Here is a 23629-nt window from a genome sequence, read left to right on the forward strand (position 1 = left end):
TGTCATGTTGCACGGGGAACACAGTGGAATTTGTCTTGTGTTATCGTTCTAAAATAAGACGGCCTCAATTTGGTTGAAATATATCTTCACACATTGTCTTCCAGAGCAGAGCCGTTTGAGAAATTCTGATTGCAATTATAAGCGCTGAATAGGGAGTACTTTGCATTTCCTTTGACGATGCTGAAAGCTATAAGCTTTCCTGATATTAAAATCTTTGGAAATTGATGAGTACCCCAGGCATCATTACAATTCTCCCCCCCATCCAAGTAATTAAAATCTATTATGTGAACACGTGTTAATATTTTATCAACTACTGTTTTTAATTAACTCATTGTCTGAGGCCTCCCGCAGTAGGAACGATGTCGTTTTGTTTTAAGTGACCGCCGTCAAAACCCCCATCACCCCGACACCGAGCTCCCAGCCCGACTTCATTCCGAGGCGGGGGGTGGGGGGGGGGGGAGGAGGCGTCCCAGCCAACATACCACGGTACTGAACTCCGGAACCTGCCATAGCAGCCAGTCCTCGTTCAGGGTGTACAGGGCTTTGCAGGTGATCACATCCACAGGACCCTTGTTTATTTTCTGGTTCAAAGTCGTCACCAGCAAATAGAATGGCTCTCCAACCGTCTCCTTGGAAGAGACACAAGAGTGACAGTCAGCGGTCTGCGGAATCCACTGTACTTTCCAAAGAGTTAAAGTTTCAGTTTATGGCAGTACGACAGGAGACAGGAGGCAGTGTCTTCTAACAGTCAGCATGAGACTCCCAAGAAAACACACATCGCTCCACTCAGGATTGGGCACAAAACTCAGGCGACGCATCCTCGCCCCGCTGCACACGCGCCCAGACACGCACATGCACACACGCGCACAGAGTCCCAGTCAAGTCCTCAGTGGATGGTTCTTTGATGTTGAAGCTTCTGGATGGCAGACTGATGCTCATCAGCCGGCTAATGCCTAGAGTAGAGGCGGAGGTTTAACCTTTGCTTACCTTCCTATTTAATTGCCTTTTTGAGCAAACCAAAAATAAATGGCATTTAAAGAAAAATACACAACAATTAGCCTTGGTAACTAGAATAAATGTCAGAACATTTTGTACATTGGCCAGGGAGGAGGCTTTTTGGTGGTAAGAGGTTCTAATGAAGGAAGCGGCCTTTAGTTATCACAACTTGCAGCCATCCCGGCCAGCTCGCTGTGGTTTGCAGAGCTGTGGGTGCACAGACACCCCTGAGCACCTTGGCTGGTAGGCGGCTACTAATGCTCTTGAACTCCCTTCCCTGGACCAGAGCCAAGTCCATGGCTCGAAGGCTTTCCCTGGGGTTTGGCTCATCCCGATCGCATCTGTCTCCAAACATCTGCCGTGGGCACTTAACTCCTCAACCAGGGCTCGTCCTCTCATGCTAAGTGAGATGCCTCCAACCTTATAGCCGCCCTCACTTGCTCACACTCTGAGCAGCTCATGCGGGAGGCTTGTGTGTTCTGCTTCCACGGACACCTCCCAGAGCATGCAGCCCTGCATCGGCAGTAGTACGCTCACCAAATAATCAGTGTCTACAATCAGTGGGCATTAACCAAGCACATGGAAGAGGAAGAGCTCAGGCCAGAACCTGGCAGTCAAACCCTTAGTGATAAAAAAGCCAGCCAGAAGACTGAGGCTCGAAGCACTGTCTCCAGTCAAGCTTCACCGTCTGGCTTTCAAAGGAGGGCTCCGTCAGCTCTCTCCCCTGCTCTGCCCTATGAACAAGTGAGTGGAGACCTCTTGCAAGACTCCTGGCATCCACACTGCATCCCTACAAGGACACGTGTCCTCCCCAGTTCCAGGGCTTCCTTCAACCCCCTTCTGCCACCCCATTCCCCACTAGCTTCCCATCACTTTTCCCATGACCTTTTCTCACTGAATCTTCTCACTTAATCCTGTGAGGGAAGTACTGTTATGACCATTTTGCACAGGGGTGTGTTGGGGCACACGGAATAGATGTAATTTTCCCCAGATCCCACAGCTGACGTGGGATTTTTATCCCTTTTCTCTTCCCTGCTGACATATCCTTGAGTCTCTTCCTTAGTGTAGGACAGAGGTGGAATGTTCAAAAATTTCCCAGATGGGGAGAGGGTTGGGACTAGCACCTGACATTTCAGTCCTTACGGGACACTTCCTTTATTTAGTGGTTCACAACCACACTGCTCTCTTCTCTTTCCCTCTGCCCCCTGGGGTAATGTCCTGACGGCAAACCTAGAACTTCTACTTCTCCTTTTTCCTCCGGCACACATCAGAGACAGGGGTGGGTGTCCTTGTGAGCCTCGTGGGCCAGCTGGGCCACCGAGGGTGCAGCCGGGGACCAGGTGGGCTCTGCGGGGCTGTGTGGAGGGGTAGCTACAGACTCGGTGTCTCTGTAGTCAGGAGTTCCCCCAGAATTCTCCAGAAAGCCGCACGCCTGAGAGAAGTGATATTTGGTCTTATACTGTTACCCCACTCATGGTTCCAACCCCGGGTAATCATTACCAGAACTCCCCTGGGGGGGGGGGGGTCTCATAAAAAATTCAGATGCCTGGGCCCTACATTAGACCCCCAGACCCAGAGTGTCTGGAGCCGAGGCCTGAGCATCTGTGGTTTGAACACCTTCCCAGAGGGCTTTGAAAACCATGAGGTTTTTTGGTCACTATTAAACACAAGTCCTCAGTTAGTCCTACCTGCTGGGCATTAGGTGTCTTATCAGAGCAGGGAACACACAGCTGCTCAGGTAGCCAGCCGGCTGTGGCGGAGCGCACCTGGCCGAGCCCCACCCACCCCACCCCACCTGGATGGGAACGAAGCTCAACCCCCTTCACCTTCCTTTCCTTTATGAGACCAGACTCCGGCCCTGGCTGAGCCGGAGACTTTCATGCCCGTGATCTCCTTCCAGCCCTAAATCCTCCCTAAGCCTCTAAGAAGGTCCCCGCCTCTCTGGGGAAGTGGTAGCTAAGTGCTCTCAAACCCTGGTGCCATCCCTCGCCCCTGTGGGATCTGGGGAAAGTCACCTCTATTCCGCGTGCTCCAAATCCCCCCTGTGCAAAGTGGCCATAACGATCCTTCCCTCACAGGATTAAATGAGAGGCTTCAGTGGGAAAAAGTAAGCAAAACTCCTAGCATGACGTCTGGCACATTCGACAAACGGCAGCTGGCATTACCACTGCACTCGCAGAGCCCTGGAAGCTCAGAGGAGGCGGGCACCTGGGGGTCACCGAGATGTCTGTGGGGGCAGGGCAGGGGGACCAAGGCTGTTGGAGTCCCACATCCCCTCCGGCACCGGTTGTGGGAAGTCAGACCCCCCCTGCGCCAGAGGGAATTTTTCCACCGAAATTGAAAGCACCACTGGGCGGCTCGAAGTCACTTCCTCCTGGTAAGCGTGCCACCCCTCACCATCTCGAGTGCTCAGGATCCTCTTGAATCACACTGCAGGGTCTGGACCCCGAATCCTCCGCTCGAGGGAGCCGTTTGGGCTTAGGGCCCAGATTTTCGGACCATCTTACCCCTTGGAGGCCCAAGGGCAGCAAGAGAAAGGCTCCAAGAGCCAAGATCACAGGAAAGGGCTAGAAAGAAATTTAAAACCAGTGACAAGGCCCTTCACTCTGTGGATAGAAAACATTTGTCCAGAGAAAAAGTGCCATTCCCAGAGACGCACAGCCATCTGGGGCTGAGATGAGTTTAGAGCCCGAACCTGCTGCTTCTAACCAAGACTCCCAGTCCAGTGCTCTCTGTACCACCCCAGGATTCTCAAATGCAAGGCATGTGCAATTATCCCGAGGAGCTTGGCAAACATCGGTTTCGGCACCACCACCACCACCCCCGCCCCCCGCAACCAAGGGCTTCTGATTCAGTGGTGCTGGTGGCAGGGCAGGAGTCTGACTTTGAAGACCAAGACCCAGCACTGGGTGTGGGTCCTGCCGGCTCTCTTTCGATGCGGTTGTGGCTGAAGCAAGGATGGTGGGAAGCGAAAATATGAAAATATTTGCCCCAGAAATAACTGCTCAACACCTCCCCAAAGCGTATGATGATTTATACCAAGTAAACAGAAAAGAAGGCAGATTTCATTAATCTTAATAAATGGGTAGTGCCTTGGGAGAGGACGGCGTTGGTAAAAAAAAAAAAAAAAATGTTGTGCATCTACTTGTAAGATTGCATTAAACATTAAACTAAGCACAGTCTATTTAAAGTGCTGCTTTTGGATCCAAACTTAAGTAGCACTGTTAAAACCTGTGGCATAGCAGTGTATCTTATTCAAAGTTTAATTAGATTTTGGAACTGGCTACAAATACACAATTATGCAGTTTTGCTGGAATCTGGATGGCTGGTGAAATTAAAGAAGGATAAGAAGCTTCTGTACCAGGGGCCTCAGAGGGGCTGAATGACGATCGGGTTCAACGGAACACTCCTCTTGTCCTATTAATATTTTATACCAGTAACGGTCAACATTTACGGAGTGCTTTCTTGGTGCTAAGCCACTGCATCCATTCTCTCATCTGGGCTTCAGAGCAGTCCTAAGATAGGGCTCCAGGCTATAAACCCAAGGCTCAGAGAGGTGCAGAAGCCTCCTCTAGCAGGGGACAGGGTCCAGGTGCGGACCGGGCAGCAGGCTCCAGGAGCCATGTCCTTGCCTGCTGGAGTCTGCGCCAAGTTGGCATTCAAAATGATTTTAAGGTTCAATCAGACTATGACCACATTCATACAGTAATTCCAACAAAGCAAACTCAAGGGGCAGACAGCTCTTTGGGGACTTACTAAACAGATGGAATAATGTGGGATGACTAGTTAGAACTGAGCGTAATCAGCCTCCAGTATTAGGAGGTAAATGGGTATTTCCAAGATGTTTCAGAAGCCCTGCACACACTGGGTTCCCTCCCATATCTGAAATATCCCCTCCACTCAGGACATTTTCTGGTTTCTGGTTGTCAATTACTGATGTGAGGGTGGGCTCAAAAGTCAATGGTATAAAATTTCAGTTATGCAAGATAAATAAGTTCTAGAAATCTATTGTACAATGTCATGCCTATGCTGTGGGGCACTTAAAAATCAGGTAAGAGGGTAGGTTTCATGTTGTTTTTTACCACAGTAAAATTGTTTAAAAAAGAAAAAAAAAATCTAAATGAACGGCATTTCCATAGGCCAGTTGCAGCAAAAACAATTTTATTTTCCCTCCCATGTGCTCCTCGGAAGGACCGTGTCTACAAGAGGTTAAATGCTGACACCACGGAGTGCTCAGGACTTATCCTGGCAAAGACATCAGCATCTGTTAAAAATAACCACCTATTGTCTTACCTCTGACCCTGCCACGGGAGGTGACACTTACCCGCAGAAAACCGGAAAGGCAGACGGACATCCAGTTTGTGAGGAGTTTCTCGACCACAGACTCTGTGCGTCTTAGCATGAGTTTCGGCTGCATGTTACTGGACTGTTCCATTAAGTCCCTGGTCAGCACCTCCAGGATGCTGGTCAGATAGACCAGCTTGGTTTGCAGTGCAATGGTCAAGAAGGAGGCAAACAGACACCTATTTAAAAACAGAGCCTCGGTTACAATACTCAAGACATCGTGACAACCCACTGTCCATTAGCAGATGAATGGATAAAGAAAGTGTGGTATCTGTGTACACACACGCCCCCCCCCCCACACACCCTAGAATACTGTTCAGCCATACAAGAGAATGAAATCTTGTCATTTGTGACAACACGGATGGATTGTGGATGGATTGTGGGCCTTATGCTAAATGAAAATGTCAGAGAAAGACAAATACTGTATGATCTCGCTTATATGTGGAATCTAAAAAAAGAAGAAAAATAACCAAGTTCATGGAAAAAGGGATCAGATTTGGGGTTATCGGAGGTGGAGAATGGAGGGGGAATTGTGGGAAGGTGGACAAAACTCAAAAACTTCCAGCTACAAGATAAGTAGATGCTACTGTTAACTACAGTTAACGCTGCTGTATCATTTGAAAGTTCTAAGAATAAATCCCCAAAGTTGATTTTTTCCCCTTTTTCCTGTATCTGTATGAGATGATGGTTGCTAACTGAACTTATTATGGTCATTATTTTGCAACAGGTGCAAGGAAGATCATTGTGTCGTACACCTTAAACTTACACAGTGCTGTATGCCAATTCCATCTCAATAAAATGGAGAGAGAAGAAAAAAACAAGGTATACAGATGACAAAGAACCACATAAACAAAGAGCCTTGGTTAATGAGGTTAACAATCAGCCATGACTAGGTTGACGCTGATGGGAATTTCCATGGAAGCTGAGGGGCAATGAGGTGCTGTCCTATGGGCACCTGGGTTCTTTTTAATGTCTTAGGTCAACTGCCTTTGTCCTCAATCCATAAAAACCATGCACCAGTGTTAACCCCAGGACATTTTATATGTTTTCGGCTCTTAAACTTAAGCCAGAGTGGTAAACAAGAAGTGAATGTCTTTCCCAAATTTTTAGGTGTTTTAAAGATAGAAAATAACACTTCTGCTTTTTTAAGTCAGGACTCACGTTTTTTCTTGGTGTTGGGGTTTTTCAGGGCTTTCTTTATGGAGGAGGAGGAGGAGGAGTGTGTGTGTGTATGTGTGTGTGTGTGTGTCTTCAAAACAGAAATTGTATTGGGGTCATGTGACCTGAAATGGAGCTATCGTGGCTTCATGACCCTGATGAGACAGCCTCTAGATAAATCCATGTTTTCAAGGCATGTGGACACCAAGTTCAGGGTGTGGTCTGGAAATAAAATAAGGAGCTCACATTTTTATTTTCCCTATTTAATGACTTTCAAAATGTAAATAAATTGACTAATACCTGTCCTTCACTGAAAAGTTCTTCTGCTTCTCAAGGGTGTGGATGACAGTCACAAGGAAACTTTTATTACAAATCAGGGCATCCAAAGCTGTGAGACTTTCATTCTTGTCAGTGGCATCTCTGTTCTGGAAAAAATAAATGAATATGGTATGATATGATATAAAATAATATAATAATATAATGTTAGAAACTTAAAGTTAGAAGGTAGATCCACAATGGGTTTTCCAAGACAATGAATTATTTAATACTGAATCCATGATTCCAAAAAGCTCACAAAAATTCAATAATGGAGATGATGATGACAGTGAGGACACTATGAAAGTCAGGCAGTCATGGGCTAAAAATGAAAACTTATAGACTTACATGCATATCTTCAGTGAAGATGTGTGTGAAGCCACCTGACTGAGAGGAAGGAGACACTTTTATTATTCATAACATCCAAAGGAAATGAATAGTGTATTTTTGTTACAATACCCAAGTCCACTTTAATAAAGCGGAGACTCTGTTTGCTAATCTGAAGAGCCCCGGGCTTATGTTCATTTTATATCCTCTAATACATAATAAATAATTATTCAGCTCTCAAGAAGCCCCGGTGAGTTCTGAAAGCCTCTAAGAAGCATCGTTATCATTGCATCGGTTCCAGTTTTGGTAGAGGAAGGCATCTCCCACTTTCAAAGAACAGACTCAAAAGTGAAAGAAGTGGTAAAGAAGATTATGCAAATGTGCAGACCACTCCTGAAGCAGTTTGCCCTCTTGGGATAAATACTGAGTTGTGTCCCTAAGTTTCTATAAATCTCAGCTTTGTAGTATCCACTGTCTCAAGAGACTGTGCCATGGAGATGGGGTGAGTGGGGTAATTAAAAGTTAGAAATCTGGAGCTAGATTACTTGGGTTTCAGTCTTGGTTTTAGCACCTACAGGTCACATGACTTTGGACAACTTATATAACCTCTCTGTGCCTGACTTTGCTCGTCTGCAAAGTGGGGACACTCCTAACTCCCATCTCCTGGACTTGGTGTGAAAATAAAATGAATGCGTGCACAGTAAGTTCTATCTCAGCCAAGTGTATTGCTTTTATCACTAATTTATGGCAAACTAGATCACAGTGTTATTGTCCTGCTGGTTTCCACAATTATTTTTATGTGCTATGCTACGTTGCTCCTGGATATAAACTTTTCAATTTGAGTTTCCCTTTTTAATGTATCATAAGTCTTCTTGGAATTAAAGGATTAAATTTTAAAAGCATGCTGAGTAAAAATGAGTCAACAGAATGAAAATAAAAACATGAACATTCAGGTTTTTCTCTTCCCCTTTTTTGGGGGCAATATTTGAAACTTTAGTCTATTTTTATACCTCATTAAAGTAAATTTCTTCTGCAGAGAATTTTTGCTTTATAGTTTCAAATTTGTTAGCCTAAGCAGAAGACCTCAAACTATTTTGGTCATACTCTCCCTTAGTAATATGCAGAGAACTCATACCCTGGGTTTGCATTTTCTAGGTCCTAACATTTTTCTGCTAAACCAACTTCATATGGACGACAGTTTAAACAGATCGATTCCTGACCTTAAATAGGGAAATGCCACCACAGCTCCCTGTGTTCTAAAGCTCCTTCCTCCTTTCATTTAAATTTCCCTCTTCTAGGAGATGGGATGCATTGCTCACCTTTATTTCTGCTCCTATTCTCAGCAAAACAAAGCAGTCAATACAATGAAAAGGAAGGCTGTGGAGAGCCAAAAACCGGCACAGAGCCAGGAATGGGTCATACGTCGGCCTCTGCGAACCTACCATTTCCTCTGGTTCTCTATACTGGTGTCCAGTAGGTGCTGACTGCTCAAGTTCTCTGTCTGACCCCCAGGCTGACCCCCAGGCCTAGAGAATGGGGCTGACCCCCAGGCTGACCCCCAGGCCTAGAGAATGGGGCTCCTGATCTATGACATCGCAGACTATGTTCCTCCATCCTCTAGATCTTTCATTATAAAGTCCATTTTAACTCAGGTCTTGCTAGGGTTCTGATAGTGATGCCCGTGTTTCCTGGTCCTCTCCTTTACTGACACCCCCTGACTTCAGTTTTCCTGGCTTTCCCAGTTGCTGTTCGAGATTACACAGAACCCTGAGTTAAGTCTGTCTGGCTTCCTGCAACTACAGATGACCCTCGATCAATGTGGGGAGGGGGGAACACTGACCCTCTGGGTAGTTGAAAATTGGCGTGTAACTTTCCCCCAAAACTTAACTACTAATACATTGCCTGCTGCTGACTGGAAGCCTTACCAATCAACACATATTTTGTATGTTTTCTGTATTATATACTGTATTCTTATCATAGAGTAAGCTAGAAGAAAGAAAATGTTACTAAGAAAATCACAGGGAAGAGGATATACACTTATAGGACTGCACTATTTGATTGAGGAAAAAAATCCATGTATAAGCGCACCTGTGCAGTTCAAACCTGTGTTGTTCTAGGGTCAACTGTGTCTCTCTTCTAAAAGAATACAGCCTTTTCCCCGGGATTTTCTTTTTCCCTCAAAACCCTCAACTTACAATAGTGTCTTTTGCATTCATCACTTATCTCGCTCTTGATTACTGAATTTAGAAGATAGGACAATTTCTTTTTCAGGCCACAGATGACTCTCTTCAGCACTCAAGGGCAATCATTAACTGTAAAAACCCACACAAGCCTCGTGTGGATGGTAGAAATCGCTGTTGTTTTATTGCTATTAAATTCTTAATGGGGATCTCGGATAGCTGGGAAATAGGACTCATGATGTCCTGCATAGTCATCCTGATTCAGGGAACTGACCTTTCTCCCTCGGTGGTGTTCTGCCGTGGAAATGGGTGGGTGAGGGGGCAAATACAAGCCTTGGTGCCTGACACTCTGAGAGGAGAAGTGTAAAAAAGTATATTTACAAGCACAAAAAAACTGAAGTCTTATTTGTAGTCTTCTTGATTTACAATAGGAAGGCCTGGACCCCCCCCTCCAAAAAAAAAATTAAAAAAAATATATATATAGTGGGTGTTTTATATGGTGGGTGTTTTATGGAGGTATCCTAACCTCCAGACACAGCATCACATATCATGGTGTCTGCTTCTAGAATTATAGAGAAGCTGGAAATTGCTTACTGCATGTGTCTGAGTTTCCGAACCCTAGGCTTCGGGCCAAATGTAGCTGAGAAGCTTCAGGTAAGGTGATACAGCTCTGTTTTGACCTGGCTTTGCTCAGAAGTCTAGATTGAAATACGATCATCTGTGTTGATGTTCCAGAGTTTGGGCCCCTCTGTGGTCACCAGTGAGCGGGGTGGGCGGGGGGCAATCAGGATGTGAAGGTGAGGACGGGCAGATGAGCGTACTTTGCTCAAGACTTGGGAGTGTGAAGGACGAAGGCTGAGTGAGTAGGAGACAGATGGAGGCGTCAGGACACAGCAAGATGAAAACCCAAAGGGTTAAAGGAGACTGCTCCTGGGGGTCCCAGGATGCATTCATTAATCATTTCGTGCATCTATTTCTACGAAATGAGGATGATATGGACTGATCAGCAGAGAACAACTGTTGGAGAGAACCATGAAAAACTCGACATTGCTAAAAATGGCTGCTATCAACTCAAATTCCATACATGTCTCCCTCCCTCCCTCCTGGCCCACAATACTTTTCATTTCCAATTGAGAAGTAATAGTGAAAAATCTAGTAGCTGCAATGGAAGTCATGCAGATAAACACAACAAATTGGCCAGCCCACAATTTATTGATTTTTAAATAAACTAGCTCGCTTCCCAGCTACAAATTCAGTTCTAAACAGGTAGTAAAATAAAACAAAAATCATCACTCTGAACTTCCGTCCCTCCTAGGTTTTTGTTACTGGACAAAGAATAATCGTCAGTGACCCATCACTGCTTTATGCCCTAATCAATCCAATTAATAATTATCCTTCTCCCTGCTCTGCTCAAACTGAAGCCCTTATTTCATACCAAGCACATTATCTACAGCTGCCTTGGAAGAAAACACCCGTTTTTTGATGAGAGCAACAATCTCCTTCATTATTATTCAAGACTCAACCTTAAGGAATATGATCAATGCTCTTTTACCTCGGGGAAGAAAGTTCTCAGAGCAAAATGTTTGTAGTCAAGGAAGGGAACGGTTCCAAAACTATCAACCACATCCAATTTATCCATCTGCAGCTCAGCAAAGCCTGCAAAACAGAATCCCAAGAGCAATATTTTAACTCAACAAACAATGGATAAGATCTTCTGCTGTTTTGTCTAACACGGAGGATGACCTTGGTTTTCATTAAAGAAGAAACAATAGATAATTACTTGGTTGGCTGCAGAGCAGAGCTGAAATAAACACAGAGCCAGGCCTAGACCCCACCGCTCAGATGTCTTCTATTATACAAACAGTTCTTCTCGTTACTCTGGCCAGCTCCATTTAACGGGGCGGGGTGGTGGTGGGGAGAAGATTGTTTAAAAAAAAAAAAAAAAGCTTGTTTTTCCACGAATAAAATTTTGGAGCCTACCATCACGTATCTCTTTCCGGAGCTCACTCTCCAGGAGCTCCAGCTGTTGGCTCTGTTTGCGGCTCAGCTCCTTCGATTTGTGCCTGGTTACCCCCACGGCCGCTGAGGAGACAGAATCTAGCATCAGATTGACACGTTAACTTCAAAAACAAAAAGGAAAACGAAGCCAACCTTGACGTTTCTTTTATAGAGAGAAAGAGACAGAGGAAGAGAGAAAAGAACAGCATTTAAAAGGTGGAATTTATAAAGGGAAAAAGTCCCAGTGAGGGGTCACTCTAAAGAGGAAGATGCTGAAATGCAAAAGGGAAACAGAAAACCACCCACCTTAAAAGTAAGAACTAAATCAAATAACCTCGCTTGTAAGCAACAATCCCAGCTGGCTGAAAAGTAATGAAATAAGCCACGTTTTCCCTGCAGCCACGGGCCGCTGATATTGTTCCATTCTTTTTTTCAATGTTTCTAAACATCCCTGGAGAAATAAAGTCGAGCCACAATTGCAGAAGGAAATCGCAGATCCACGGCGAGCTCCGTAAGCCAAACTTGCGTGGATCAAGTCGGCTGACATGGGGAGTGGTCCACAATGAGCCCTGGCATCTGGGACATGGCTTCTTCCCTCCCCACTTTGTCTTGGTTCTAACTGAGCTGTTGAGACAGTGCCCTGAACACTCTCGGTTCACATCCCCACTCTGCCAATTACGAGCTGTGTGACCCCCGGGTAAGTTCCTTAGCATCTCTGTGCCTGGCTGCCTTACCTGTCAAAGGGCCCACACCTCACTGTGATGTTGAGACGAATGCAAGAAATAACTCACAGAAAGCATTCAGAAGTTGTTTTTTAAAAAGAATATTCAACAACGGTCAACTACGTTATTATCCTGGAAAGGTTTCCCTCCTTTAACAGCAACTGCATGATCGAAGGACCCGTAGATACAAAGGATCCTGGAGGAAGCAAAACTCAGTACAGTTCTTCACTGGACCATTTCACAAAGTCAACAGTCTTCACTGTAACATGCACTGTGCATCTTCAAAAAAGGATGGGGTGCATAGTGATTTCCAAACTTATGTGACCACGGAACCTCTTCCTCCAGGAGCGTGACTTGGGGTCAGCGTTCTTCGGGCCACATTTCAGGCTACATGGGCTCAGGGCAGGGAAAGGCAGTGACGCTGTGGCACCCACCCAGCAGTGGGCTTTTGTTGGCTGACAGCTGGGGAAGCCACAGTGGGGATGTTCAGAAGGCGGCAGGCCTTGGCCAGGATGCTTTGTGTTTTCACTAATGACTTGACCGATGGGCTAAAATACTTGTACTCTTTATACCTGCTCAAGCTGCTGGTCACCCATGATGGCCTAGAATCATGGCAAGAAGGGGATGAGAATTTTAAAGGGCTCTGCCACTACCAGTGGAGCCAAAGCTGTGGGTCAAAGTGAGCCCACCTCACCATAAAGAGCACAAACAACATCTACAATACAGTGAGGGGACAGGAGCGCTGAGTCACACACGGCACAGGAAGAGATCAGAGGCTGCTAGTAAGTCACAAAGTGGAGAGGACTTTATGGGGAGACTGCTGTCTACAGCTGCTTACCACTGGCGGATTCTCAAAATAGAGCTCAGCGTTTAGAATTTATAAGTAATCTTCTTACTTGAATGCAGTGCCAGCCAGGACTTTATTAAAATATCAAGCCCAATTATGGATTCCAGCTACAGAACAGGGGTGGACAACGTGAGAAGAAGCCACAAGACGATACCTGAAATGACCATCCACAGGGCAAAATAGGGCCTCTGCGAAATGAATTCATTCCATCGGGCCAGTTAATCACACACAGAAATCTTTCCCTCTCCGGACTGAGAACCCACCAGGAGAAAGGGCCGGGCCTTCCCTCACACTCTCTAGCTCCGGAGGCTTGCACTGTTACCAACAACACATGTGTTCAGCAGACGCAAGGTAAGTAGGTGTGGGGATGGATGAATGAAGGAGTGCATGGAAGGAAACTGTAGCAACTATTAACAGAAAGTGCTAGAAAGGCAACACCTGTGTGAGATCAACAGATGGGAAGTGCTCTCTCAGTTGGTGGAGAGGGGTTCTATTTCTGAGATGGACAAGGGGAAACAGACTTTGGATGAAAAGCAGCTCAGAACCAGGTCACGCACGAAATGGTTACAGGGGTCTGGTACGCAGGTGAGTCACGTGGCCCAGGTGGAGACAACAGGGAGTGGTGGGGACTGTGGCAAAACCCCAGTGACCACATGCCCTCCCTCACGGTGCCGCTGGTATTCAGCTCCCGGAAACTGATGCTATGGAAAAGTAGAGATCCAAGGAGCCAGATCTTTCAAATTTTCTAGGGATATTTTTAAAAATGTGACTCAACTTAAATTTTTTTTTAGTTGAAGTACAGTGGACACAAACGTTACATTGGTCTCAGGTATACAACATAGGTGACTCACCTAATTTTAAAATGCTGTCAGCTACTTTGTAGTTAAAGAAATGCTGTGTGGGCCAAACAAAACAGTTTGGTAGGCCAGATTCAGCCAGCAAGCAACAACCCTGAGATTGCTGTGCTCAGATGAGCCTTGTGACATTTTAATAGATGGTACAGATCACGCTTCTAAAAGGTAGTTCTGCCAGGAAAAGCAGAGCTAGGGTGGGAGCAGGGAGTGGTGTTTGGTGAGGTGAGAAGGCAGGAGGAGATGACCAGATCCTGAAAGTCCAAAATGCCAGAGGAATTGTGACGGGATAATGTAAATGGGACATCTGTCATCATGATTCACAGTATTGGGGAAGAAAAGTGGACTATGTTTCTCAAATACCAAGATGCCACCTTTGTAATCCAGCTTTGTATTGATGAGGCATCCTAAAGAATGCTTAGAAAGCCCTCAACATGTACCTGTAATTCCTTTCCCAAAGTTGTGATTTGGGTTTTCACCCATTAGTACTTAATTGAGGCAGACAGTCCCTGAAAGCTGAGAGTCTGCTGGCCTGACGAGAGGCCCCAGGGAATCATTTCTCTGACAAAATCGAACAGGGCACTTACCAAAAATGACAATCACTAGCAAGACGGGAAGGACAATCAGAAAATACCAAGTGGTAGGAACTGTTTCCTGCTCAACGTAGAGCTCCAAGTTTCCCAGTTTGACCTAATGGGACAGAATGACATTAGACTCATTGAGTTCAGCACCATATTTATGGACACACTTTTTCCTCCAGATCATTTCCCCCAAGATACAAAAAGGTGACAAGCTAGGTGGGATATATGAATTCAAGTCCCACCTCAGATGGGTTGGCTATGTGAACTTGAGCACATCAAGAACATTCACTGTGCCTCAGTTTCCAGATATATCAGTTGAGGAGCACTGGACTGCACCTGGAGATTTTAGAATTGAGTCCTCTTTGCCCTAGGGGTTTAACACAGCCTTACCTTATCCTTACCTTCCTCACCTCTAAAGTGGGATATGGATAGTGACTCTTCAGAAAGTTGTCTCGAAGACTAAATGCATCATTTGAGTGAGTGGGCTCAAAGCAGTCCTGGCCAAAACTCCCTAGTGGCTTCCCAAAGCTCAAAGCCAAGCCCTCACAATGGCTCGCACTTTCTTTTTGTTTTTTGTTTTTTAACTCCCCCCCCCACCAAGATGTTATTTATTTATTTGAGAGAGACAGAGATCACAAGCAGGGAGAAGGGGTAGTGGGAGAAGCAGGGAGCCCAATGGGGGACTCAATCCCAGGACCCTGGGATCATGACCTGAGCTGAAGGCAGGTGTTTAAACAACTGAGCCACTCAGGTGCCCCGGCCCACACGTTCCTAATGATCTGTTACCTCTCCCTACTCCCTTGGTTCCTTCTCCAGCCTCCTTGAATACTCCCCCTTGCTCCCTCTGCCCTAGCCACACTGGCCTCCTTGTTGCTTCGCAAATGCACCAGACAGGCTCCTGCCTCAAGACTTTTGCAACCTGCAGGTCTAGAACTCTCTACCCCAGAGAGGCCCTGGCTCATTCCCTCTCCTCCTGAAGGTCCTTACTCAAATGTCATCTTCCCAGAGAGACCTTGGCTGCCCTCCCTACACACCCTGCAGCACTGTCTGCCCCCGCTTTATGCTTCTCCGTGGCGATCACCACCACCTCACACATTTTTCATATACATTCTTCGCTCCACGTCTCTTTAGGTAACCCCCACAAAGGCAGAACTTGGGGGGTCTGTTTTCTTTTTCCCTGTGTTCCCATCACAGAAGACGCACTCAGAGACCATTTCATGAACAGAGATAGCTAGCGTTGCTCTCCTCAACCGGTGTGACCTGTGGGGGCGCTTTTGAGTTCAGCTGTCATTACTGACGATCGTATTGATTATTGATTGTCATACTGATTATTGATTATCCTCTTTACCACACAGATGGACCATGGGAGGCTCAGCTAAGCCAAGTGACTTACCTAAGGCCATGCAACTATTAGCTGGCACAGCTGGGACATGAACACATATTTTGTGTGTGGGGGGGTGGGTGTGGGTGCTCTAGTCTGATGCTCTTTTTTCTTGACCTTTATTCAATATTTATGACTACAGATCATAAAGCATTTTTGCGGGGTATAGACTGTGGAGAGCCTCATATGGCATGAACACCATAAAGAAAGACTTCTAATAGGTTTCTGTTCCCAAGGGTCTCCCATCTTCATTGTGGGACATAAATTTACCCATGATGGGCCCCTCAAAACATGTCGAGAGGAGAACTGTGGCAAGCCTGACTCCATGACGGAGGAAGCAGCCCATGGCCCGGAGATCATCTGGTCTCCATCAGAATCGAATGCTACTCTGAGTGTCTGGGTTTCCGCTAAGACATGTCATCCCTACATTTGGCAAAAGAACAATGGCTCGTTCATCCGTGGTCTGGAGATCCCGCTTGCAGGTGCTACTGTCTAAATGTATGGCTAGAACAAAAGCTATCAAGGCTCGTTAGTATTATAGACAATGGTCCGTTCAATGCTTTGACATGCGAATAGGCACATGGATGGGTTCTGCCAGTTATTTTGGAAGAATTGTGAGTGTGCCTGCGATAGCAGCTTTGTTTATCTGCTATTTAAAGCTAAGAGCTAGAGATCTGTGACAGATGCCATTCTGGCTCCCGTGTCGCCAAGCAAGTGCCTCAAATAAGGTCTAATCAATAGGTAGGACTGTCAGATGACTTACACGAACTTTCTTGGATGAGGTGTCGATGCTGTTTGCGTTACTGATGCCTTTGATTTTGCAAAGGATGATGGTGAGATCTTGATTTCTCGTAATGTTTTCAAAACTGCAATTTAATTGCTCGTTTTCCCCATGGAAGAGGGTGATTTCAATGTCTGTCTTGGAGATGTTGAACTCGTCATTTTCTTTCTGTGAAGAACAAAGAGGAGAAGAAAAAATCAGGGTCCCCAAGGGAACCCACAGACCCAAACACACCTTGCCCGTTGAGGTGGGGTCGCCTCCCACCCTAAGGAAGCGAGAAACATACTTGAATTTTCACTTCCAGCTCTGTGTCCCCCTCGGGTTCGACCCGACACCCCGTGAACCTGGGGTCCTCAAGATACTGCAGGCTTCCGCAGTCCAAGAAGGTGTCCTGGACTCTCAGCTTCACGGTGACATTCGTACGTGCTTTTGAACTCTTTAAACTGGGGGCTAAAAACCTGCAGGAATTTGTCACACAATATTCAGAGACCTGAGGGAGGAGAAAAGAGCGTTTTTAACAACTTCATTCCTGGAGCATCTGGGTGGCTGAGTCGTTAAGCAGCTGCCTTTGGCTCAGGTCATGATCCCAGGGTCCTGGAATCCAGCCCGGCATCAGGCTCCTTGCTCCGTGGGAAGCCTGCTTCTCCCTCTCCCACTCCCTCTGCTTGTGTTCCCTCTCTCACAATCTCTGTCAAATAAATAAATAAAACCTTTAAAAACAAATAAACACAAATAAACAAAAAAACAATTAAAAAAGCAACAAAAATCAACTTCATTCCTGAGCCCCAACCCTGCATAGGAGGAGTGAGGTGACCCAGGCAACTGAACCTCTCTGTGCTTCTAATTTCTCATCTGCAAAATGGGGAGAGTGATACTACCCTTCCTTTACAGGGCTGAATGAACCCGAAATCAAATTAAATGTGATGAGGGCTCATTCAACTAAACGGGAGTGAAATTACATGGGATTAAATGTGCAGAAATGCTTCGAATCATGCCGGGCACACAGTCAGCACTCCACAGATGCTAGATGCTGTCCCTGCAAATGCTCTTAGTGATTGCTCCCAGGGGTCATGCAACGAAGAAAGGGGCACAGACAGAAGGAGCTGAGACAAAGAGGGATGCTTGGCACCAAAGACTTTGCAGGGTCTGTGTGTCCCATGAGTCCTCGAGGTGGGTTGGGAAATGCAGGCAAGGAGGGGACCATCCTCCAGGGAGGGTGCGGTAACCTGCACACCACTGGCCACGTCCCTCCTCGTCCAGGGAATGTCTGTGGCGCTTAGCAGAAATCACTGACCCCAAGTGAGGAAAAGGTTTTGTAGGCCTAACAGGAAATCAGGGAAACAAAAGCAAGAGGGACAATGTGGCCCCATGAAAATGCAATGCATGAAGGCTGGAAAGAACACAGAAAGTGTGGCCTGTTTTACAGGTTTATTCACAAAAAATGTCAATACTGTCATTTTTAGGGGTGCAGAGATATGGGCACAGAAAGCCCCTGGAAAATAGGAGGTTGACAAAGGTCTTGAAGAAGAACCGTAAGAGCTCCTGGCTGGCTCAGTCTGCAGGCTGTGCGACTTGACCATGGGGCTGGGAGTTTGAGCCCCATGTTGGGTATGGATGTTTGAAGATAAAATCTCAAAACAAACAAACAAAAAAACCCAAAAACAAAAAAACAAAAGAGAGCAATAAGACTTGTGAAAAAAATCTCAGGTGGGAGTTTACCTATTTTTTACTTTCTACTATCGGAGATGAAAAGAGAGGGTGGGGGAGCACCTGTGTGGCTCAGCTGGTTAAGTGTCTGACTTGTTTCAGCTCAGGTCATGATCTCGGGGTTGTGGGATTGAGCCCCACATTGGGCTCCACATTTAGCATGGCATCTTCTTTGGACTCTCTCCCTCTCCCTCTGCCTTGTACCCCCATGTGCTCTCTCAATCTCTCTAAAATTTAAAAAAAAAAATCTTAAAAAAAAAAAAAAAAGAAAGAAGGAAAAAGAAAAGAGAGGGTAGGAAGAGGCCATAGGTGGGAAGATCTGACACGAAGGGCCAAGACAGACAACACCTCCTTCCCCCGAACACCTCTCTAACCCTGGATCTCTCATGCGAATTTCTGGCGATGTGAAGAACCAAAAACTGGTGTGTGTTCACATAGAGAAGACATGGCCTAGAACCAGATAGGAGGCGAGGCCAGGAACTGGCTCTGGCTGTGTCGGGGGGCGGATGAGTGTATGACGAGGCTGTAAGGATGACCCAGGAAGGCCGTCTGTGCCTAGGCCCCAAGCCACACGGGTCCGAAGCACGGCCACGTCTGTGGCCACGGGCACACCTGCCCCTGCCCGCTCTGGCAGGAAGTGGTCAGGTGGGGCCCAGAGAGGCTGCTCCTCTCACATGTCTTGTTAAGGAAGGAGAGAAAGGAGAAGAAAGAATGGGGAGGGCATTCGAGAAGAGGGTCGGAGTGCCCTCAGACGCCCAACCTGTATCTGAAATGCATCATTTTGTGGGACAAGGCCTGTCTGTGCCTCCTGTTGGTGCTAATGGTGGATAAGGGCTGGAAACCAGACCCCCGTGTGGGGAAAATGCCAGGTAAAAGGAGGCCAGGTCAGAAGGAAAGGGACCAAATCAGACAATGGCAGGAAAGGGAGGAGTCCATGGCACGATTTCGGGGACTTGGGCAGGTCACTTGGCCTCAGAACCTCAGCTCTGTCCACACAATGGGAATGCCATCACACGCTCACCCCTCACAGGCATTTTCACACTTATTCCTAAACACTGTCCCATTAAAGTGCCTCCCTACAAAGCCCACATGGCGAAACGGCAGACCCTGTCATGCCAAGCTCATTCTCTCTCCTCTTTGCCACAACGGGAAATACTGCACCGCAAGGACAAGGTCTTAATATTGCCCTTAGAGCCCAGATGCTGTATGTCCCCCAACAGGTAAAAGCTTGTAAAGTCACAGAAATAAAAGATACTCCCCAAGGGACGGTAGTGTGATGAAAACAAAATCATCCTTGAAAATTACTATTATTACAAGGTAGCTGAAGACTTACATTTATGTTTCCTTTTAACTCGTGTGAAATGATTAAGTTGTCAATTACGTCAAAATTTCTGCCCACGATGGTTATATTTTGACCACCACTGCAAAGAAAAAAGCAACAAGAAGAGTTTCATAGTAAACAGGCAGGCATTTTGCATTTATGAACAAAGCTATCACTTTATTCACACTTAATATAAAACTCAGTTACATTTGAGAGCCAAGTAATACATTTTAATTTCAAATGCGGGACAATTCTATAGCTCTTTTAATGATACTGGCCACAAACGTATAGTTTTTAAGATACATAAATATAAAAATTCAGGTCAGATCCGGCGTTAATTCTAGGAAAATGCCCAAATTCTTTTACAGAATTTGGAGCCTTGCTGTATCACATTGCCACATATAATCAGATCATTGGCTATACCCTGAAAAGGTTTCACTAAACAGAATTTTGTTTGATTGCTGTTTAATCTATATTAAGATACTTCAATCTAACAATTTTCAAAATCAAACTCCCAACCTACCAATTATACTTTATTTAGGGAGATAGGGAACATTTTGGACAAGGTAAAATTATAAATGACATTAAAACTATAAATTCCCATTTGGTAGGCTGTATAAATAACAGCTCCATTCTCTCCAAAACCAAGCCAAATGATTTCACATATTCTCAGCACATAATCGCACAGAAGCCAAGTGGTCATTAGATGTGAAATAAACAGCTGTCCCCAGCTCTGGCTGCCCTCATCTAGCCCCCCTCCCCATTCATGTAGGTCATTCCAGGGGACAAGAGCCTGGGAATGTCAGCTCTGTGTGCCAGCCAGGCCCAGGGTGACAAGACCGCGAGGTGAGCGTGAGGAGGCCAATCTGTGTAGGGCAGAAGGAAGACATGAGGCCCTGACCCAGTCACAAGGGGGGGAAAGGCTGAGTTGGCCTCATGCCAGCCTGTTGCTCTTCCTAGAAATTGGGGCTGAGCCGCCTAAGAGCCACATCCTGGCCCAGGCATAACTCAGGGTCCCAGGCTCAGAATAGCACAGGTGACTGGACACTAAGAAGCTAATCAAATCACTATGCTGTGCACCTGAAACTCTTGTAATATCATATGTCAATGATACTTCAATTAAAAAGATAATAAAGAAGCCTCTTATTTGATGGCAAAGCAGAATGCTGGTGGTTTGGCACATAGCAGCCTGAGCCAGACTGCCTGGGAGGCCAGGCAAGTCGTTGGAATGCTCTATGCCTCAGTTTCCTCTTCTGCTAAAGGGGCTATTTTCTTTGTGATGATAAACTGAGTTAATAGATGAAACACACACGGCATGGGGGGAGGGCCATGTCACTGTTCATGTTTATTTGTAGAAAGGATTTAGACCCCAGTGGAGGTGGTTCTATGCCAGAGGCTTGGTTTGGAGAGTTCATTTTTTTCTCATACCACTGTTCAGGGCAGAACGGTTGAAGTCCCAATCCCCTGTCCCTTGTATTTGGAGACATGGTCTTTAAAGATTAAATGAGGTCATTGGGGTGGGCCCTAATCCAGTAATATGAATGGAGTCCTTATAAAAAGAGGAGGGTAGGACACAGACAGTCATAGAGGGAAGACCATATGAAGACACGGGGAAGAGACCATTTATTTACCTACAAGGCCAAGAAAAGAAACCAACCCTGACATCCACCTCTGACTTAATCTTAAATATGAACACTGGACTAGAAGTGTTCTTCTCCTGTTTTTTTCTTTCTTTCTTATTTTTTTTTTTTAAACAAAGGTTCATCTACATTTTCATCTAGACAGTACTTTGAAAATCAGCTTCATGCTGTGTTAGGTGAAATCTCTTATTATGAAAATATCTTTAGGGTTATATTCCAAAATCTGAATGTGAATTTAAATTCAACTAGGCAATTTTTTTTTTAATATATTGGAAGAGTTTATTTTGGAATGTCAATCTCTCTCTTAGGGAGGATCTTTGAAATGCAGATACTGCTTTTCATTTAGATAGCTCCCAATATTTCCTCGAATTATTCAAAACAGCTTACTCGAAAGGTTATAAAATGAAAGATGTAAGAGAGAAGCTTTGTGTCATGGGCAGGAGTGAGATGTCATGTATTTGTATCAGAAATGCAGGCTAAGCGTAGGTACTGCAATGGAATGAACATTTTAAAAGGTGAAAGACATACAATCTGAAGAGAAACCACAGTATGGACATACAACTTAGCTGTGAGCTTCCTGGCAGCCATAGCTCAGAGGAAAGCAGGACACGCTTGCAGTTTTGAAGGAGACAACTGCCGGTCAGGTGTGTGTGTGTGTGTGTGTGTGTGTGTGTGTGTGTGTGTGTTTGTTTTCTAGGAATAAATCCTAAGGGGAATTCTGTGAGAGGAGTTTACATAGGACTACTATTTCTATCTTTATTTGAGTGAAATCCGTGATCTTTATGCATATGACTCCTTTCTTTCTTTTTCTTTCCTTTCTTTCTTTCTTTTCTTTTTTTTTGAGAGAGAGGGAGACAGAGGGAGAATCTTCAGCAGGCTCACAACCCTGAGATCATGACCCCTTTACACACAATGACAGAAAAATATGAATCTAGAAAGCACCTGATCCAGGTGGTGGCAGGGTATATGAGGGAACAATGTGGCAGAGCGATGTACGACAAGGGTCCCACAGATGTACAGTTCCCGCCATCGAACTGGATACACACGTCCTTCATTTCTTTCCGGCTTGATGGTAGAGAGAATTTCATATGGGTGTCGTTTAGCACGTGGCTAACCTGTATCCTAGAAAAGGGCAGAAAAACAACTCTTAAAGGACCCAGATGCTTAGCACAGTTGACTTCTGAACACGACCGTGTATGACTTTTATTTGGACTGTAACAGCCCACCCACTATTGCAGCAGTTGGAGGCAACTGCTGGTTCATCAGGGGCCGCTGACCACTGTGGGCATCACCTGGGGCAGGTTTCCTCTTTCTTCTGCGGATGTGTATGTTTTTATTTGCATTTCCCATGGAAGTGGGGCAAGGAGATGTAACCATTTCCCTTAAGTCCTAACAGGAAGTGGAACATGGGCGTGGTCCTAGGATATGTTAAGGAATTCTGGTTAATTTTGCTGAGCATGAGAATGGCACTATCCTCATCTGTAGGAGACATATACTGAGATATGTGTGAGGGAAAGGATATGGGGTCTGTGACATGCTTCTAAAAACCCCAGCCACCATCCTTCCTTCCCCTCCAAAAATGAAATGAGACGGGCAAAATGTTGCTAAGTTTTGAAGCTGGAGGATGAGTACAGAGAAGTTCGATGTACTCTTCTCTCTTGGGTATGACTGGAAATTTCCATAATGGAAAGTTTAAAAAAAAGAGAAGTTCCAGTAGAGCAGGTTAGAACCCCATCCTAGGCAGAGATAGACAATTCTGCCATTCAGAGAGCAGGGAGCCCATGACCAGAGCCCATCCCAAGAGCCCGGGGGGTTCTCAGGGTTCAATCAGCATCAGAGCCAAGCTGCCTCCCAAGGAGCTGCAGATAAGGAATTATTTGGAAGTATCCTGGGTGCTTCTGATATCCAACAGGGCCTGCCCTCCATACCCTTCAGGGGTCAAAGCAAAGCCTTCTAGAATATTCCCTCTGCAACCTGCACTTCCTCTGTACGTCATGTCTACAATGACCCTGTAAAGCAAAAAATCATTAAGACTGGGTTATGCCGAATAACGCTCGGTGTAATTAAGCTACACGTGACTTTATTGACACTAGAGGATACGTGCACGACTATTAACGTTTACGCACATATCCTGTAGGTAGTAATAACAGATCCTAACAATAAGGCAAATTCAAAAAGCATCTGAGTCAGTGTGCATTCACCCTACCTCGGATTTACATTCTAAGCTTTATATTCAGAGCCGAGCTCTAGGAAATTCATCGTCAAATGGCTGATCATTAAAATCCAGACTTGTTTACAAATTGTGGAAGGAGACAGGCGGACATGTGGGTCATTCTGCTATTATTCTTGTATTTTTTCCCTTCAGAATAATTAGGCATTTGAAAAATACCATAGTAAAAGAGTTCGGGATTATGGCATGAACTCCCATATAGGATTAACTGGGTATTATGTTTACTCCTTGTGAACTTGGGTTCACCACT

The 23629-nt window shown here is 45.5% G+C and overlaps 1 protein-coding gene across 1 annotated transcript in view; it reads right to left on the bottom strand.

Moving 5' to 3' along the window:
• The window catches only part of PLXNC1 (plexin C1), a 141271-nt gene that overhangs the window by 38432 nt on the left and 79210 nt on the right, over positions 1–23629 (bottom strand). The window contains exons 11-21 of the mRNA XM_080811988.1: positions 22092–22271; positions 19522–19609; positions 16768–16971; positions 16464–16649; positions 14326–14428; positions 11301–11402; positions 10873–10976; positions 7162–7200; positions 6799–6923; positions 5321–5519; positions 483–629 (exon numbers count right to left, since the gene is read on the bottom strand). Of these exons, the coding sequence (XP_080668114.1) occupies positions 483–629; positions 5321–5519; positions 6799–6923; positions 7162–7200; positions 10873–10976; positions 11301–11402; positions 14326–14428; positions 16464–16649; positions 16768–16971; positions 19522–19609; positions 22092–22271 (1477 nt within the window). The remainder of the gene's footprint in view (positions 1–482; positions 630–5320; positions 5520–6798; positions 6924–7161; positions 7201–10872; positions 10977–11300; positions 11403–14325; positions 14429–16463; positions 16650–16767; positions 16972–19521; positions 19610–22091; positions 22272–23629) is intronic.

This window comes from Martes martes, assembly GCF_963455335.1.
Source record: "Martes martes genome assembly, chromosome: 8".
Lineage (NCBI taxonomy): Eukaryota > Metazoa > Chordata > Mammalia > Carnivora > Mustelidae > Martes > Martes martes.